Source organism: Sciurus vulgaris, assembly GCF_902686455.1.
Source record: "Sciurus vulgaris genome assembly, chromosome: 8".
Lineage (NCBI taxonomy): Eukaryota > Metazoa > Chordata > Mammalia > Rodentia > Sciuridae > Sciurus > Sciurus vulgaris.
This window is the reverse complement of record NC_136468.1, coordinates 144,543,861-144,564,066: the sequence shown is the minus strand read 5'-3', so window position 1 is coordinate 144,564,066 and position 20,206 is coordinate 144,543,861. Positions and strand designations below refer to the sequence as shown.

Genomic DNA, 20,206 nt, shown 5'->3' with positions numbered 1-20,206 from the left:
AAAATTTTTAAAAACCAGGTAACAATATAGCTCACTTGTGTACAGTGCTTGCCTAGCCTGCACAAAAGCCCTGAGTTCAATCCCCACAATAAATTAATTAATTATTAACTAATTAGTTAATTAATTCTAGGGTCTAAGACATTTCAAAAACAGGTCATGTATGGTCTCAATAAAATTAAAATTTTGAGTGACTGATTTAGAAGAACTTGTATCATTATGTACTGAAAGACCAAGAAAATACACTATAGAAATGCACCATCACAACAGATGCTATGTGTTATTCTTATTCTCTCAATCATGTTTTAATTTTCAGACATCCTTCATATGAGCAATAAAAGACCATTTAGGTGCCTGAGAACAGACCCTTACAAATTTAAAATGCATATATACCCTTTTAGGAACAATTCCATTTCAAGGAAATTTAATCTCAAAGATAAATAATTACCCAAATATTGTGTCCCAAGATATGAATTTCAATATTATTATAAGAAATAACACATGTATGTGATATGTTGTCAACACAGGAGCACATAAGTAAATTTGGTACACCAATACTTCAGGATATTATGTATTATTAAAAGTGAATATATATACATATGGATAAAATATACACACGTATCCAAGATAACAAAAAAATTAAAATTAAAAAGCCTATATTAGGTGTGGTGGTGCATGCTTTTAATCCCAGCCACTCAGGAAGCCGAGGCAGGAGGATCTCAAGCTCAAAGACAGACCCTGACTCAAATTAAAGAGAGATGGGGAGTGGCTCAGTGGTTAAGTGCCCCTGGATACCTGGGTTCAATCCCAGTATTAAAAGGGGGGGGCTGTGTTATACCTTTTGATATGTTAAAAGAAATTACCACTATGTATTTTCATATATAAGTGAATGACTATAGGTGACATCTATGTGTATTGGCTCCAAAGCATTAAAAGTCTGGACAACTGCCTGGCAAAGAAAGAAAGATACTCACTTGTGTACCAGTTTATAATAGGTATCTAATACTTTTATAATCAGAAATTAAAAGTTAATAGTAAAGAATTGGTTTTTAAAAATTCCAAAATATGCATCATTCTTTTCAAATCCTACTTTATGTATACAAAAATTGAGTTACTGCCAGACAACCAGATACAAAAATCCACAGTAAAAATACTTACCCTTTAACTGTTCTAGTAAAGACTTAAGGCTATTCTCTATTCGCTCCTGTATCTCCACTGTATCCTCTAAAATTGAAAAAGAAAAAAAAATGAAAAACTTTCATTTTTCTTTTTCTTTTTAGTTTTGTAAGTAGTGCTGAGGATTGAACCCAGTGCCTCACGGTGTGAGGCAAGCGCTCTACCACTAGGCCACAATCCCAGCCCACTTTCGTTTTGTTATTAACATAAGAAGGTATAATCAATACTTATACATCTAAATTCCATTATTGAGACAGAGAAAAAGATGAAGGAAAGAAGAAATTAAAAAAAAAAAAAAAAAAGAAGGAAAGAAAGAAAGAAAATGCATTTAATTACCTTTTGCCATAGGTACTATCTGAAATTCTCTTTGAGGATTTGAAACCTGCCCCGGGTGCTTAAAAATATGATAGGGTCTATAGACCTTGTAATTTTGAGAAACAGACAAGGTACATGGAATATTTGTGATTCTCACTGAGTTGAGAGCTTAGAAAAAATTCTCCACAAAATTTGGAACTTAATTTTTAAATCCAATTCAATCTAAAATTTAATAATCTTTCAATTCGTCAAGGATTTCTTCAACTTTTGGATGTAACAAGTGCCTTTAAATACGGAAAGAAATCAGGATTCTAAAACATTACTTTGAAATCTATGCCCTCTTAAACACTAAACCAGACAATGCCAGAGCAGCTTCCAGCTTTCATCTACTCCACATTTCTAAATGTATGAGCTTATGGATATTTCACTACATTTATTAAGTTTTCAATGACAAAGACCCAAGAAATTCACATGCAAGAATATACTTACCTAAACCATTGGTATCCAGCTCATAAATATCATTAACAAGGTAAAAGGAACTTATCTGGCATTGAGAACAGCCAGAATTAAAGAATCCACCCATTCTGGTAGGTACAGGACCAAGGAAAGGATACTGGAAAGAGAGAAAATGATTTCCTTTAATTCATTCAAAATAAGAAAACAAAGCATTGTAAATTACTGGATAAAACCTATTTAGGTGAAAAGCCATTAATCAGCAAACTAATATCTGATCATTATAATAAAAATAGAAAAGGCATATGAATTTGTTGATAGCTATTAGAAATTTATCACACACACACACACACACACACACGTTCTCATTATCCAGTATGGATGTGGAGAAAGCCTCTGCAACTGCTTCTCCATCTAAAATATTTTCCAGATGCCATAAATTGGATTAAAAAAAATTCAATTCTTTACTATTTGACCAACCCCAAAGTCCTATTTTTTAAATGACAGTCATAAATGTAATCATTGCAGCTTTGATGACAAATATTTATGGATGATACCTGAATTTCCTTTTCAATAAATCGCTTTCCTGTCTCCACGGCCACCTCTAGCTGTTGAAGGAGCAAACGAAGAATATCAATGGGAGAGGAAACACCATTCTCGGCAGTCTTCTCAGAGTTCTTTGGCTCCACAGGGTGGTTAAGACTTGGTAGGCCACTGATCAGCCTCAATGTTAAGGAACGGATTCTTAGCCACATGGTCTCCTCCTCCAAGGAAAGTTTCTTATGTTCTTCAGAAACATCCCTTAAACAGAAACATCCTCAGACCATCCATTTTATTCGACCTGTTTGCCTTCAAATCTTTCAACATTCACTTTCACCAGTCAAGATACGACTGAATGGTTCCAATCTTCATTTACTATCTGGATGATCTTGGACAAGCCAAAAATTTTCTGAAACCCCACTGCACTATCAATAAAGGGCGTGATAACCTACCTAACATAATTTTCTTGAGCCTTTTTCTGTAGTAATTTAAGTACTACATGAGACAAGAAGTTTAAATGATAGCTGGATGTGGTAGAGCAGACCTGTAATCCCAGCAGCCTGGGAGGCTAAGACAGGAGGATACCAAGTTAGAGGCTAGCCTCAGCAATTTAGCCAGGCCCTAAGCAACCTAGCTAAACCGTATCTCAAAATAAAATATTTAAAAGTTTAGGGATGTGGCTCAACAGTTAAGCACCCCTGGGTTCAACCCCACTGCTCCTACCTCTCCCAAAAAATTCAAATGACAAAAAGGTAAAAATTAGGAAGGAAAAGTGCCCTAATAACCAAACACCAAGAGTATTAACAAGTTTGGTATATATCCATTCAGACTTTTTGCAAGACAGATGTATAAAGTGTAACTGAAGTAGCTAGGGGTGTAGTTTAGTGGTCCAGCACATGGAAGGCCCTGTGTTTAATGCCCAAATTCAAAATATATATCTACATATGCAAATAAAATTAATATTTATGTGGGGTGGGATTATATTGTTCAGTGGCAGAGCATTTGCCTACCAGGTGTGAGGCACTGGGTTCGATCCTTAGCACCACATAAAATAAACAAATAAAAAAAGGCATTCTGTCCATCTACAACTACAAAAATTTTTTTAAATAACAATAATAAAAATATTATTATTTATGTAACCCAAGACAAATCTGGTTTCAATGTTTATAATACTTTGCAAACTGTAAGTTTTTAATGGAGTGTGGACAATAAAGAGTAAACACCAGGTCTTCGGTCATTATGTTCAGAAGGGTCTACATGCAATGCTGGTCACTGGCTGGTATCTGGGAACTGTACTCCAACCATGCCTTAAATGTCAAGAATGGCAAGTGGTAGAGTGCTTGTCTAGCATGTGTGAGGCACTGGGTTCAATTCTGAGCACCACATATAAATAAATGAATAAAAAATAAAGGCCTATTAACATCTTAAAATGTTTTAATTTAAAAAAAAAAAAAAAGGAACATGGCTCTTTATTAAAAAAAAAAAAAAAAAAAAAAAAAACCTTAGGCATAGAAACACTACACGTTACATTTTTCCCTGCTGAACAAAGAGTGCCCTCATTGTGTTCCCTCACAGAAGACAGCACAGTGGAAATCTATGTATGGAATTCTCCACCGCCTGTTCCTTTTTCCTTGTCATCTATGAGCCTCAGCCATGAGTGACGCTACATGGTAAGCCCCTTTAATCATTCTAGCATATCAGTGAATGTGGTTTTGGCAACCTAGGAGTCACAGTATCTGCAAAATGACCTCATATATATACATACACAGACACTTGGATGCTTGTCCACTTACTCCATAAGGCACTACTTCCCCAGAAGCAGATCTGCTACAGTACAAGATACATGGCATTTGAAATCTTGATACTTATTACCAGAATTCCCTTCATGAAGGCTCTATAAAATTGTGCCACTAAATAAATACATAAGAACAACCATTTCTTCACACAACCACCCATTCTTTTTCTTAGAAATAAAATCTTAATCCCTGTGAGATGCATTTCTTTGAACTTCTTGTTAAACCCTCTACCCACACTGTTTCTTAGTCATCCTCTCTACAGATCTATTGAGTCCTTAGCCAGGTGTGGTGGTATACCACTGTAATCCCAGTGGCTCAGGAGGCTGAGGTAGAGGATCCAAAGTTTAAGGCCAGCCTTGGCAACTGAGCAAGACTGTCTCAATTTTTTTTTTTTTTTTAATTTAAAAAGGACTTTGATGTACATCAGTGGTAGAGTATTCCTGAGTTCAATTACCAATACTGAAGAAGAAAATGGGGGAGGGGGGATTCTCCATACAGATAAGGGGTATTAATATGAATGAAATCAGGGACTAGGGACCCAGCTCAGTGGTACAGCACTTGCCTAGCATGTATAAGACCCTAGGTTTCACCCTCAGCACTAAAAAAAAGTATATGTGTAAATATACATAAAACATGTGTGTGTACATCACATACAAAGAAGTTTACCAATTTATTTACCATAAATTTTTAGAATGTAACAAGTTTGTCATTTTATTTAGAGGTTAAATCCTTTACATTTACATTTCCACAGTTTCTATTAAGAAAGGTTTTCCCTACCAACTTAAAAAACATCTTCTAGCTTTTCTCCTAGAATTTCTAATGATATCTGGCATATAATCTTTAATCCATCAAGAATTGGTTCTCACATGCTGTGAAGTACCAAAGGGGTGAGATGAATTTTCTTCTGGCTTGACTATGTTTTTTTTTTTTTTTGGTACCAGTGATTAAACTCAGGGTCACTCGACCACTAAGCCATATTCCCAGTCCTATTTTATATTTTATTCAGAGACAGGGTCTCACTGAGTTGCTTAGCGCCTTGCTTTTGCTGAGGGTGGCTTTGAACTCACAATCCTCTTACCTCAGTTGGGATTACAGGCAGGCGGCATAGCACCCAGGCAAGTGGAGATTTTTTTTTTTTAATATCAGATTGAACCTAAATCTTCCCACCCACCTGGTACTGGGGATTGAATCCAGGTCTCACACATTAGGCAAATACTCTGCCACTGAGCTACATGCCCAGCCCTTTTTATTTTGCGAGAGTCTCACTAAGTTGCCCAGGCTGGCCTCAAACTTGCAATCCTTCTGCTCAGACTCCCGAATAACTATAGACAAGCACCGCCATACCCAAATGGATTCATTCTCATTCTTTACAAACAAATGGCTTGGCCAGACACAGTGACCCATGCCTGTAATCCCAATGGCTCTAGAGGCTAAGGCAGGAGGACTACTAGTTTAAAGCCAGCCTCAACAACTAAGTTAGGACCTAAGCAATGGCAGAGAGGGAAGGGAGGGGAGTGGAGGGGAGGGGAGGAGAAGGAAAGGGAGGGCTTGGAGTTAAATTCCAGTTACCTGTCTTTTGGATCCCAGCTGAAGAAAACATTTAAGTCTCTGTTGTCTCGCAAATCTTCCCATGGAATGTCATCTTCTTCTGGCCTAAGATTCATTGATTTTATACTTTCTGCTAAGCTGGTTGATCTGCAATATAGAGAATTTATTTTTGCTTTATTTCAATAGGAAAATAGTCATAAAAATGTATTTGACTTTGTTTTATGAGAAAGGAAGGAAGAAAGAATTTATTCTAAAAAACAAGGGCTCTGGGGCTGGGGAGATAGTTCAGTCGGTAGAGTACTTGCCTTGCAAGCACAAGGCCCTGGGTTCGATCCCAGCACTAAAAAAAACAAAACAAAACAAAAGAAACAAGGACTCATGTAAGGTGTAATACAACCAAATAAGGATCATGCTGACTTACTCCATGGCAAGAGAAAACCAAACAAAGTAGTAAATCAGCACTAACTCCTGAAATCCCATTTGTAGTGCAAAAGGAAACTTGTAAGCATAATATGGATCAAGAGAACAATGACCACGGATAAGCTGATTTCTGCAGAGGATCTGAGATGGTTCTGGCAATACTCTACCATTCTTCACATCAGCCAACGTTCTGTTTTTCTCTGTTTCCACCGCTTTTCTCATTCCCCCCATTTTTTCCTTATCCTAAGCCTGTTAATGACATCCATAAGTCTATTAATGGCTCTCAGCACCTGATTTACTCCCTTCATTTGTTTTTGGTTTTTTTCCCCTCTTATGTAATACTTACATATTTGCTTCAAGTAGAAGGTCTAACAGCATCCGTTCAGTACGGACTTGTGCAAAATGAAGAGAATTATTCAGCCTGTTCCTAAAAGCGATAAACTCTGGGATCTTCTCAAACGCACCATATTTGTAAGCTTGAATAATATATTCTGAGGTCTGGGAAGGAAAGACATCATCTTGGTATAAATATTTCACAGGTCAGACACTGTAAACAAACCTTGCCAGCCAAAACAAAATATTGAAGCTAAAATTAAGTAAAGCTTTGAATAAAATCTTTAAAAGTCTTGATTATCAAGTAGAACATCTGTTCCTTAAAGTGTTATTCTTCCTTTCCGTACCTGAGTCAAATGTTTTCTTTACTAATATTACTACTCACTACCATCCCATAGACCTTCTTTTTTCAGTCACATCTCTCAAGACAACAGGACTGGAAGTTTTGTGAGGTGACATCAGTCAAAAATTTGGTTTGTGCCATTCTGGAAGGGATATTACCCCATGTTTTTCTGCTTCTAAAACAAACTTTTATATAAAGGTTCCAAAGATGCCAGAACAATGGAACCACCTCCACAAACCCAAAATAAAAATTTCTCTTTCAGAAAAAGGTTGCTCCTTGGTTTTGTTTCTTTCTGCATACTGTACCACACACATAGGACATATGTGTATTACACCAGAATAGAAAAAGACACCAAAGACCCATAAAAATTGATGTCACAATCAATTCTGAGGACTGAACAACTTCAAGAGCCAAGTTTCCTGTCCATCCAAACTACCTAAGACCTCTTCTAGAAATTTCCACAGACAAGTGAAGGAAACAGCACATGTGTATTAATTGTAGATTAAAGCATATGTATATACAGATGAGACGTTTACAAAACAGAGGCAAGATAAAGAATTCTAACCTGAAATCCTGGCCCAATAGAAGAAAATCTCAGGCAAGAACATTTCAGAAGTGTAGGCCTATGCCAACAGGAATGAAAGACAGAAGATCATCCCTTAGGGTCAAGGAAAGCATTAAGCTAAAAGCTGATGTCTATCCAAATAAAGATTCGTCCTAGAAAAGCCAGTCTTTTTACACAGCCTCAGTTAGTCAGCTCTGCCCCCATCTCCATTATGACTGAGAAATTTGCCCAATAGGAAAATAGGCCAATAGTCAACAACATACCCTCTGATACACAGCCTCGCAGGGTTCATTTCAGGCCGCGGGATTGCGCCACGGGCGCTAATTCAACTGCATTCGATGCGGCTTTTAAACCCCCATGGGACACCTCGGCGAGCTGTTTGCCTGCAGTATCTGGAGAAATTAAAGACGGACGGACACAAGAAAATTAAAAAGATTACTTGTGATCCTGCAGGTTTAAAGAAGGACTATCCAAAAAACTTGAATGTACCTTCTAGCTTGATTAAGGACAGTGATATGCCCCCATCAAGAAGAGGCCAGGACACTAATCATATATGCCTATCCTATGGCCCTCTGGCTGAGAAAACACATGGAGTTTTAGTAACAGCCCTTGCAATAGGAACGTACAGCTTGAAAAACCAGGAACATATAATTCAGCAATTAATCAGGACAGAAATATGACTTTGGTAATTCCAAGCAAATTTATAAATTCCAGTTAAAAATATGCTATGATTAAAACAGAGAACCCAGTCTTATTAAGTGGTCCATGGAATAGCACTTTAGGGAAAAAAATTTTCAAAAAAGCTGTAAGGAAGGAATATAGTTTTCAACAAGCCAATAAAGTGGATGCAGTTCTCTGTGTGCCTTGTTTAGACAGTCCTCCTTAAACACCACAGTGAAGCACTAGTGCAGGGCTAGACCTGCATCTGGCAAAACCAGTAGAACAAAGGTTATGGGAGTATGTTATTTGAGGGACAGCCCCCATAATAGAACCGCAGGCAAAACTGGAGGCCACAGGCACTTAAATTCTGTATGTTGTCCGTACATATTTCTACTCATTTATGTACTAATGTATGTATTTAGATCCCATATGGATTCCTGAAATGAACCCTGGTCACTGTAAAAACTAGCAAAATATATTGAACTCCAACTAATGATCCTGATTACCTAGATAGAAAATTTTAAAGGAAGCTTTTTAAAGTTGTGCAAACATTAAAGGATGTTAGGAGATAGGAAAATCTAGCTCTGATACTCATATTGTAAAAAAATCTATTCCAAAGTAAGATGACAGTAGGCAACACCATATCTAAAAAGAAAGTCCCTGTGCAGACCCTCTAAATAGAACTTTCAGTCCCACAGCACAAAACCATCCTGAGAACCCTGGATTTCCCATTCAAGGAGTAAGTACTCTTCCGAAGAGATAGTTGGGAAGTAAAACACATCAGTCACCCCCAAAAAAAGGCATCTGGGGATCCCCAGAACTACCAAGAATAAAAGCTGTAGAACATGGACCATGGATTTAACGCACAGTGTGACACTACAATCACGACCAGTCTCAGATTCCTTTAGGAGACCTTCCATGCTACTATTTCCTTATTTGGGGATGGAGCATCGAGATCAAGGTACATTTTTCTTGTGTACTGTGTTTTTCTTTTGTCTCCAGAATCCCTTAAGATTATCTATTTTAATATGATACATTAGCTCCATATCAAACTAATAGCAAAATATCCTAGTCCAAGATCAATGCTAGAGTCTTATCAAACTCAACATCACATACATTAAACTAATTAGTCACCCCCTACACACAGCAATCAGCAAAGAATCAAAGAAGGACACAAAAACTAGTACACTAACAAAAAAACACCCCTCACACTGCTCCTGGAAACATTATTTCCCTTTATTACAAAACTGTACATTTTTATTTTGGGGTTGATTTTCCCCAGAAAAAATTCTTCAGACACAATGTTTAGAAAAAACTAAAACTTAATTTTTTTCTTTTTTTGGCAGGGGGAGTACCGGGGATTGAACTCAGGGGCACATGACCAATGAGCCACATCCCCAGACTTATTTTATATTTCATTTAGAGACGGGGTCTCACTGAGTTGCTTAGTGCCTTGCTTTGGGTGAGGCTGGCTTTGAACTCACGACCCACCTGCCTCAGCCTCCCAAGTTGCTGGGATTACAGGCATGTGCCACCGCATCCAGCTTAAAGTCTAATTTTTATCATTATAAAATAATGTGCCCTTATTGACCAAATCTCTATGAATATGACTCTTCAAGAATGCATGGCTGGGGCTGGGTTTGTGGTTCAGTGGTAGAGCACTTTCCTAGCATGTGTGATGCACTGGGTTTGATTCTCAGCACCAAATATAAATAAAATAAAGGTCCACTGACAACTAAAAATAATTTAAAAAGAAAAAAGAAAACTGCATGGCTGATTAAAAACAAGAGAAAAGCCAAGCACTGGGCTTTAAGGATTCCCTTATTTATTCCCACTACTCTAAAGCTAGTTGAGAAACAAAATTTTAAAAAGCATTCTTCAGTAAATCAGAGATGTCTTTATCCTCCCTCCTGGTAAATAAATTATAGCCAAAACAATGAGACTTGAGAAAATTAATTCAGTTGATTCTGAGTTAATGGCATCCCTTAAAAACAGAGAAGAGCAAGCAGAGATAGTTAATATACAGTGAAAACTCACACTTAAGAGATCTAAAAGCCTAGGGCCTAGAGATGCTCTTTCAGCCTCTAAGCACACTCTAAGCAATGTGCTCAGTTGCTGAAAGCCACTTCCCTTCTCTTTCTGATCAGAAGTTATGTCACAATATGAGGTCTGAATATCAATGCCAATCACTGGAAGGTACAGAAGACAAGCTAAAAGTCAACCGATAGGGTGCACAGTTCAATATCTAAGCAGAGAACCCTCCATCCACCTTCTCAGAGAGGTCCTCTCCTACTACAGTCCTCTAAGCCATGCCAGAACCTCATCAGAACATACTACCAGAAGCTAAGAATAACAAACCTTTATTCCATTGTTCAGACACAGTTCTGCCCTGCCTTCCATTTAATATACCCTTAAAGAATTATATGGAAGACACATTAGCACTTACGAAAGGGTTTTTTTGTTTTTGTTGTTATAGTGGTTTTTGATCCTTAAGAGTGTCTGCTAAGAAGAACCCCAGATTATAATTTCCTTGTCAAGTTCCTCAGCTACTGATGGACCATGAGAATGGAGCTTTGGGCAGGCATCTGCCCAGCCAGATTTCAGGCAATGAGTCTTCGAAGAATGTGAAAACCAAGTAGGCAGTGACCATTCTAAAAACAACCTTCTCTCCCCATATTTCTCTTGGGTAGTTCTGCAAGGTTGATCAACTGAGTAGAGACCATATGGTTTTTCCACATAAAATTCTGCTTCACCAAGTGGAGCCCCAGTCCATTTGCAGTGAAAAATATGGTGCAAATCCCATCCTTTCATTATGGCACATTTTTTGCTACTGTACAAAACATACTATTGACCAAAGTTTCTAGAATGTCCTTCAACTGGTCAATTCTATAATTCTAAAATACAAATATATTCACTGTTGGCACAGAGAACAGTGAATGTCAACGTCAGAAATAAAGGTGACAGAGTGTCTGCTATCCTAGACTCTTACACAGCACACGAGGCTATCAACTCTTATGGACTATTTCTTACTTCCTAGGAAAAGTTCTTAGATATCTAAAGACAGCTCTAAGAGGTATAACGCGTCTTAGTCTATTAAAACCCAGTTCTAAATGCCAGCTTTCCAAGGATCCTATTAAACACACCCTCATTCCAACAAACATAAATAGCTCTACCACTAGCTTGGACAATAAGCTATGGGGTAAGGGCATTTGCCAGGAGAGTATGGTGCTCCTCAACAGGTGTGACAGGAGGTAGCACATTCAATCATGTACAGTCAGTAGTCAAGACCACAGTAAGAAAAGGTTTTCACTTACATCTTTCTGGTTGGAGTGGAAAAACCTGAGTGCGAAGTTACAGGATTGGGATGCAGCAGCATACTGACCTAAAGATTCGGCATATCGAGTCAAAAGATAACTAGGTTGGAAGAAAAGAAGAAAAATATATGTTATACTTACCCACCTCTAGTATCAAATGCTATATCTCAAATTACTATGCCAAAGAAATAGTTAAGCATAAGGAAAAATTAAAACATCCTGCCACTTAAAATAACCCAATCAATAAAAACAAAGTATATTCAGTCTTGTGAGAGGATAAAAGTTCTACCCCAGGCTTTCTTTATACCCTGACAATGGAACATAAAAGGTATAAGAGCACATAATAGTCTTCCTAAAACAGCACCAGAGGTGATAAAAATCTCCTAAAGTAATCATAAAAAACAGTCAAAACACAAATTCAAAATGATGTATCAGGTCAACAAATAAAATACACAAGAAAGACTTCAAAACAATGTGTGCTAAGAATAAAGGTTCAAAATACACAGCTGGTTGGCTAGAAGTATAGCTCAGTGGTAGAATGTGTGTTTAGCATGCTTGAGGTGCTGGGTTCAACCCCTAGCTCAAGAAAAGAAAAAGTAAAAACAAATTTAAAAAAATAATTTTTAAAAATATTTTTTAGATGCTGACAGATCTTTATTTTATATATATACATATGTATACATATGTGTATATATTTTTAAGTTGTCAATGGACGTTTATTTCTTTACATGCAGTGGTGAAAATAGAACCCAGTGCCTCACACATGCTAGGCAAGCGCTCTACCACTGAGCCACAACCCCAACCCTGTTAGACCTTTATTTTGTTCATTTGTTTATATATGGTGCTGAGAATCAAACCCAGTGCCTCACACATGCTAGGCAAGTGTTGTACCACTGAGCCACAACACCAGCCCATGAAATTTTTTTTTTTAAAAAGGAAAGTATATAGCTTGTTGCCATCTCTGGGGGAAAACTTTCTTAACATTTAAGTGCCAATTTTAAAATTATCAAAAATTACTAGGTCATATATAAACTCATTATGCTTTGCAATGGGTCATAATAGATATTTATTAATGTCACAAAAAAATGTACTGAAAAAACCTAGAAGTGAGAGTTCCATGTTCCACTCCAGTATAGCTGCTACTCATTATTCAGAGTGTATACTACCAACCCAATAGTGTCGTGCTGGATGTGCTTAGCATCAAGGCTGGAGTAAAGATCCACCACCGGTTCAAATGCACCCAGCATACAGTAGATTCGAACAAGCAGCAATTTGAATTGAGCATTGGAAGGACTATGGGTTAATCCTTCTTCTAGCAAAGTCAGGGCCTGCCACACAGCGGTCTCGTCACCTAAAATCAAAAAAGAACATTGTCCATTTGATAGTAATAAGACTTTTCAAAAACAAATAAAACCTACTGATGTTATTGCCTCCTATAACTATTCTATAAATAATGTCAGGGAACAAATTTTCCATACATACCCGTCAAGTAAACAAAATAGGGAATTCCCTAAATTGTCCCTCAATAGTTATGCTAGTTCTTAAACATGTCCTCTGGAAAAATGATAGAGTTTAAGTGGCCAGATCTTGTAGATAGAAATTATGGAATCTCACAGAATTTCAGATTCTGGGAAGAGATGGACTTTGAAGAACTGGAGTCCACCTGCCTTCCCATTGCAGGATTTTCTCTACAAGATTCCAGAGATATTCTTCACGGATATCATTTTTCTCATATGTAACCCTCTCAACAGGATGTCCTGTATGATGCTTTAAAACACTGTTCATTAATAATCAGCTGGGTAGGGTGGCACATGCCTGTAATCCCAGCTACTTGGGAGGCTGAGTCTGGAAGACTTCAAATTTGAGGCCAGGCTTGGCAAATTACCAAAAACCTGCCTCAATATAGAAATAAAATGGGCTTGCAAGGGCTGGGATTGTGGCTCAGTCGTAGAGCACTTGCATAACATGTGTGAGGCACTGGGTTCGATCCTCAGCACCACATAAAAAAATAAATGAATAAAATAAACAGGTATTGTGTTCACCTACAACTAAAAATATTTAAAAGGGGGGACTTGGAATGCAGCTCAGTGGTACAACACCACTGGGTTTAATCCCTAGTACCATGGTGGGAGCCAGAGGAATCAAACTAAAAAGCCACATTTTTTTAGCCTACTGAATTTTCATCTTAAAGATTAAGTAATTTGAACACATAAAGAAATTATGATACATATACACAATGGAATATTACTTAGCCTTAAAGAATGAAATTATGGCATTTGCCAGTAAATGGACAGAACTGGAGAACATCATGTTAAGCACAATAAACCAATCCCAAAGAACCAAAGGCCGGTTTTCTCTGATATGCAGATGCTAACTCACAATAAATGGAGGGCATGTTAGGGAAGAATAAAAGTACTCTGGACTAGACAGAGGGGAGTAAAGGAGGGGAGGGGTTTGCAGGTAGGAATGTTAGTAGCATGAATCAGACATTATTATACTGTGTATATATGATTACAGGACTGGTATAACTCTACATCATGTACAACCAGAAGAGTGAGAATTTACACTCTATGTCTGATGGGTCAGAATGCATTCTACTGTCATATATAACTAATTAGAACAGATAAATAATAATTTGCCAGAGTCAGCAAATTAAAAAAAAAAAAATTTGTCTTTAAAATCTATTTAAAGAAGGTACTAAGATATACAGATAAATCTATATGCAAAAATATTATTGTGCAATCTAATAAAAGGATGATTGTGAAAATTACAGTAACATACACACCTGGAAACATCATACAGCCATTTGACATAAAGGATTTAATTACAAGGGAAAGTGCTTGCACAATAATGTTCAGTAAACACACAGAAATAAATTTAGGATAGTGTGAAACATTGGCCTCAAAACTACAAAATATGCACAGAAAAAATAAGAAAATATATAAAGATGATAGCATATGATTGGGGTCTGGAGAAGTGAAATTTTAAATTGTTTCCCCAAATTTTATAAGCTACTTTTTTTTTTAAATAAATTTTTTAGTGTAGGTGGATACAATACCTTCATTTTTATGTGGTGCTGAGGATTGAACCCAGGGCCTCATGCATGCTAGGCAAGCGTGCTACCACGGAGCCACAACCCCAGACCTATAAGCTACTTTAACATTCAGTAAAAATAGCTAAAAGGAGCTATCAGTGGTAAAGCACTTGCCTGGCATGCTTGATGCCCTGGATTCCATCCCCATCACCACATAAAAAATAGACAATAAAATGATTTAATAAAAGTAAAAACAGTTAAAAGATCCATGCATTAAAAAAGATTTTAAGATTATTTTACATGCTTTTTTCCCCAAAAGAAATTTAAAAATTAGAATCTTTAGAAAAATATCACTGATAATCCAACCCATACAATGCTAACTACCCATATTCTACTCAAACTATCATTTTTATTTTAATGTATTTCTTCTGAACTATAATCATTTTAACCCAAGGCTATCCCCAAACTTTTTTTAAAAATATTTTTAGTTGTAGATGGACACAATACCTTCATTTTATTAATTTATTTATATGCAGTGCTGAGGATCAAACCCAGTGCCTCACTCACACTAGGCCAGCACTCTACCACTGAGCCACAATCCCAGCCCCTAGGATCAAACTTTTGATCCTCCTGCCTTAAACTCTTACAGGTGTGCACCACTGTGTTGAAAAAAGAAAAAATTGTAAAAATATTTGAGTATTTCCTAAAGCACTCTTATTTATTTATTTATGTATTGATTGATTGATTGATTGTACCAGGGATTGAACTCAGGGACACTCAACCACTGACCCACAGTCCTATTTAGTATTTTATTTCAAGACAGGGTCTCACTGAGTTGCTTAGCACCTCACTTTTGCTAAGACTGGCTCTGAATTTGCAATCCTCCTGCTTCAGTCTCCAGAGCCACTGGAATTACAGGCATGGGCCACTGCACCCAGCAAAAGTACTCTTCTTAATCCTTTTACATTCAAATCAATCTCTTTCAAAACCTTCACTAACTGTCCAATAACTTCTAAATTCCAACAGATCTGACTGGGATTGGGTGATAGCTTAGTGGTAGCATGCCTGCCTGATATACACAAAGCCCTGGGTTCAATCGCCAGGGCTGCAAAAACTAATAATAATAATAATAATAACAATAATGACTATGTCTATGAGTAGAGCACTTTAATATCCCTTTCATCACTGATCTCAAAAAAATTCTGCATCCTTATAAGTTCTGCAATTTCATTTTGCAGATAGTTATGTTTTGAATAACCTCCTGTGGGAGTGCAGGAATGTTCACAGGTGAAATGACAGTGACATCAGTCTAACCTACTTTGAATAGTAACTGCAAGCAGGTGGGGCAAGGCTGGTGAAGGTGATCACTGGAGGCATGCCCTGGAAGGGTTCATTTTCCCTGTGGTCCCTCCTTCACTGCCTCCCAGATGCTGTGAGGAGAGCAATTTCCCTCTGTCAGGATGTTCTGCCTCCCATGGTCCCTGAACAATGGAATTGGCCCTCCATGATCCTCTGGAATTGTGAGCCAAAATAAACTTTTCTTTAAGTTGTTCTTTTTTTTTTTTTTTGAAAGGGGAGGTGAGGGATGGGGGGAACCAGTGGTTGAACCCAAGGGTGCTTAACTACTTGAACCACATCCCCGGCCCTTTTTATTTTGAGACAGGATCTTGCTGAGTTGTTTAGAGCCTTCCTAAGTGGCTAAAGCCGGTTTTGAACTTGTGATCCACTCGCCTCAGCCACGCAAGCTGCGGGATTACAGGAGGGCACTCCTCGTCTCAGGGAGTGGGACCTAGAGAAAAGACAATCCTAATACCCTCTTCAGAATCATCCTTCTCTTCCTCGGTGACTCATAATGCTGCCTTTACCATGAGTTCTATTTTTGTCTCAAAAAGGCCAATCAAAACCTATTTTTTAAAAAATGTTTTCTTGTATATAAAAAAATTGTTTTTAAATGACTACAAAGGCCTATTCCAAGGTTCTATCCATCTACTTTGGAATCAGTTTCATTAAATTCTAACTATTATAGCTTTATAGTGGATTTTTTAGTCATTATTCATTATTCAGAAACATTTAGAAACAGAATGGATATTCACTGATTCAAGATTATCCTGATTACAGGGAGTATGATAAATTAGAAACTTGAGTTCTTCTAGAAGCATCCTGCAGAAGGAAAGGAAGAAAGACCTAAAAGCATAAATCAAATTGATGGATTATATAATTACAATAAGGAAAGAACACAGTAATTCAAATTAATAAAGAATGAGGTTGAATAGAAATCGCTATGACTCACCTGTTTCTCTCCATATATCAATAAGCACATGAACAGCAAGGAGACAGTAATAGTCTGAAAACTGCAATTCTGTTTTCAAACAGGATTTCCCTACAAGAAAGAAAACAATCACATCTTTTAAAACGTCTGTTCAACTATTATTGTCCCAAAGGAGTTTTTTAAAGCAGGAAAGTGACAGGGGCAGAAGAAATAAAGAAAACAGAAATAAGAATAGGATAAATACCAGAAAAAAAATATAAAGACATATATCAAAGGAATCAAAAGAGGGTTGATTTTGATTTTGTACACTCAGCTGGTACAGAAGGAAGGGTTCCAACACACAGAAGCTATCTATGATGATCCCAAAGAAAAATATTGGGAAGGAGGTTTTAGATAAAAAGCATAAACCAAGGGCCATGTATAATGAAAGTAATATTATACTCTTTACTTGGCCTAATATTTTTAATATAGTTAAAGAAATACTGATATTTACTAATCAATTTATATTTCTTTTTTTTTTTATGTTTTTTAGTTGTTGATGAATCTTATTTTTTTTATTTTATATGCAATGCTGAGAATCGAACCCAGGGCCTCATGCATGCAAGACAAGCACTCTGCCACTGAGCCACAACCCCAGCCCATCAATTTATATTCCTATCATATACATCTAGCAAAGTCTAGGCCACTCTGAAAATCATCTACTTTTAAACTAAATATCTTATAATTTATAATATTCCTTTGATTCACTGACATAGTCTATATATTAAAGATATTAAGGCAGGGGCTGGGGTTGTGGCCCAGTGGCAGAGCACCTGCCTAGCATGTGTGAGGCCCTCAGTACCACATATAAATAAAAAAATAAAAATAAAGTTCCATGAACAACTAAAAAAAAGCAAAACTTAAAAATTAAGGCATATTGGCAGAAAATGGACAATTATCATAACTATGCAATTCATGTAAGTCCCAATATAAGAGAGAGCTCATCGAATGAGAATACAAAGAGGAAGTCAACTGCAATTATTTAAAACTCCAAGCTTCAAAAAGTCTTTGTCACATGTAATGTAGTCTTCCTACTTGACAAAATATTCTCCTTAGAAAACTATAACAGGATACTACAGGTGCTTTAGAAACTAACTCCTAAGGCTTAACAGATCAAGGACCTACTGTACATTCTGAAGGATTGCTTACCAAATTCCAGTCCATGTTGGTACCTTAGCATCAATTCCCTGACCACGCTCAGTTTCTGATTTTTATCCATAGTGTGGTACAAGCCAAGTAACCTCGTCAGCTGCACCACACACAAATGTTGCTGCAAAGCTCGGATGTCAGCAGGCAGTGCCAACTTATCCTCTGTTGGTGTCGACAATGGAACAACTCCAAGTAACTGATTAATAAACTGTGAGGTGAGGGGAAAAAAAGAACACAGGTCTCAAACCTCAACTAGCCCTCAGTACGCCATAACCAGAAATTGAAATGGTCTATAAAAGGACATCAATAAAAAACTTTAAATTTCTTAAGTACAACATTTTCTTCTTTTATTATAGCAAATTTTTTTATTTGTTCTAACTGGTTCACATTTTCAATCTACCAAAAAATATTTGTGATAGCACATAATAATTATGAAACTGACACACACATTCATTGCTGGACAAAAGAATACTGTCTGGGGATGGGGTCGTGGCTCAGTGGCAGAGCACTTGCCTAGGACATGTGAGGCACTGGGTTCAATCCTCAGTGCCACATAAAAATAAATAAAATACAAGGTATTGTGACCATCTACAGCTAAAAAAAAAAATGTTTTAAAAAGTATATTGTCAATACCATGTACTATAAACACTAAAGATTTAAAAGATTATGATGTTCTATAAATTATAGAAATTAACAATATATATTATATCAATAAAAAGATTTAATTAGGAAGACTGCAAAAGAGTAGGCTGCCAAAAATTTAAAAAATAAGAACTGAAATCCACAATTACATTGATTTACTTCCCCTTTTTTTTTTTTTTTTTTTTTTTGGGGGGGGGTAATGGGGATTAAACCCAGGGGTTTGCACATGCTAGACAAGCACTCTATCCTTAAGCTACAACCCCAACACTTTTGTTTGTTTGGTTGGTTTTGGGCCACAGTCTTCCAAAGTTACCCAGGCTACCCTCCAACTTTCAATCCTTCCTGGCCTCCATCTTCCAAACTGCTGGTATTACACATGTGCCACCACATCAGGCTACAAATAAATTATTAAAGGAAAGGTCGTACACTGAAGGGATGGTTATCATTATCAGTGATCTTATTTTAAGTTTTTAAATTTAGATAATTGTAGATTCTTGTTCAGTTGTTAGAAATAACAAATCCCATGTAGCATTCACACTATTTCTCCCAACAGTATCATCCTGCCTTAAACTGTCATAGTTCTTTAAGTTTGGTAAGAATTAAAAAAACAAAAACAAAAATCGCACACCAGTTCCAGTTATGTATTTATTAAACACATGCTCATTGTACCTCACTTTTAAAATCCTACTAAGAGGACATTAAGGAATAAAAAAGGAATAAGCTCACAAAGATATTAAAAAAAAACAGTGTAACTCCACATCATGTGCAACCAGAAGAATGGAAAATTATGTTCCATGTATGTACAATATGTCAAAATACACTGTCATGTATATCTAAAAAGAACAAATCAAAAAAAATTTTAAAAGATCAAAACATGTGAAGAGATGACAGTAAATTAAAACAACAAAATTTCAAAGGACAAAAGCAGGAGAGCAGGTGGTAAGCAGTAACTGATTGATAGGGCCACACAGGCTGAAATCTCAGTTTGCAGTGGGAAGGGCATCAAGAAGCACTAAGCTTATTCCAGTACCAGGACCTCAGAAAACTTAAGAAATTTTCAACCACAGAACCTTCAAGACTCAGGAATTAAGGGTACCAAGTGTCTCTGAAGACTAAGGTACCCATGGGATGAAAAGAGAATTTAGTGAATTTGGTCTAAGAAGTTGATCCTCTCTCCAAGGTCACAGACCCACTTCCTGAGGATGAACAGAAGCTGAACCAGAGACACTGTAGACCTGGGCAGAGGTGGCAGAGCTAAAAATAGGGGATAAGGTGAAAATTTGCTTATTCATTGATGAAAGCCCCATCCCCTCCCATACTTCTAAACTAATCCCAGAATACTTAAGCCCAAAATATAAATCCCGAAACAGATGGTGGCAAAAAGGCTCTAGGGAAAGCATTTCTAAGAGGTAGGAGTGGTGGCACACACCTCTAATAGTCGTAACTCTGTCGTTACTTCCATAAATCTAAATTATAGACATATAGAAATTTGTTTATTTTCATAGTTATAGTCTTGATCTACTGGTTCTACTGTAGAATCAGGATTAGCTCCTTTTTTGTACAACCTTCTTTCTATTAGGGTTAATATTTTTTAGGTCCACTAACTCCAATCA

General features: G+C 36.9%; 1 protein-coding gene across 2 annotated transcripts in view; it reads right to left on the bottom strand.

The window, feature by feature from the left end:
* Positions 1-20,206, bottom strand: part of NAA25 (N-alpha-acetyltransferase 25, NatB auxiliary subunit) — a 67,953-nt gene that overhangs the window by 12,401 nt on the left and 35,346 nt on the right. For both annotated transcript variants that reach the window (XM_079149522.1, XM_079149521.1), the window contains 9 exons: positions 17,952-18,159; positions 16,785-16,874; positions 12,631-12,811; positions 11,461-11,560; positions 6,592-6,743; positions 5,847-5,972; positions 2,499-2,742; positions 1,978-2,101; positions 1,156-1,221 (listed from right to left, as the gene is read on the bottom strand). In XM_079149522.1, coding sequence (XP_079005648.1) covers positions 1,156-1,221; positions 1,978-2,101; positions 2,499-2,742; positions 5,847-5,972; positions 6,592-6,743; positions 11,461-11,560; positions 12,631-12,811; positions 16,785-16,874; positions 17,952-18,159 — 1,291 coding nt within the window. The remainder of the gene's footprint in view (positions 1-1,155; positions 1,222-1,977; positions 2,102-2,498; positions 2,743-5,846; positions 5,973-6,591; positions 6,744-11,460; positions 11,561-12,630; positions 12,812-16,784; positions 16,875-17,951; positions 18,160-20,206) is intronic.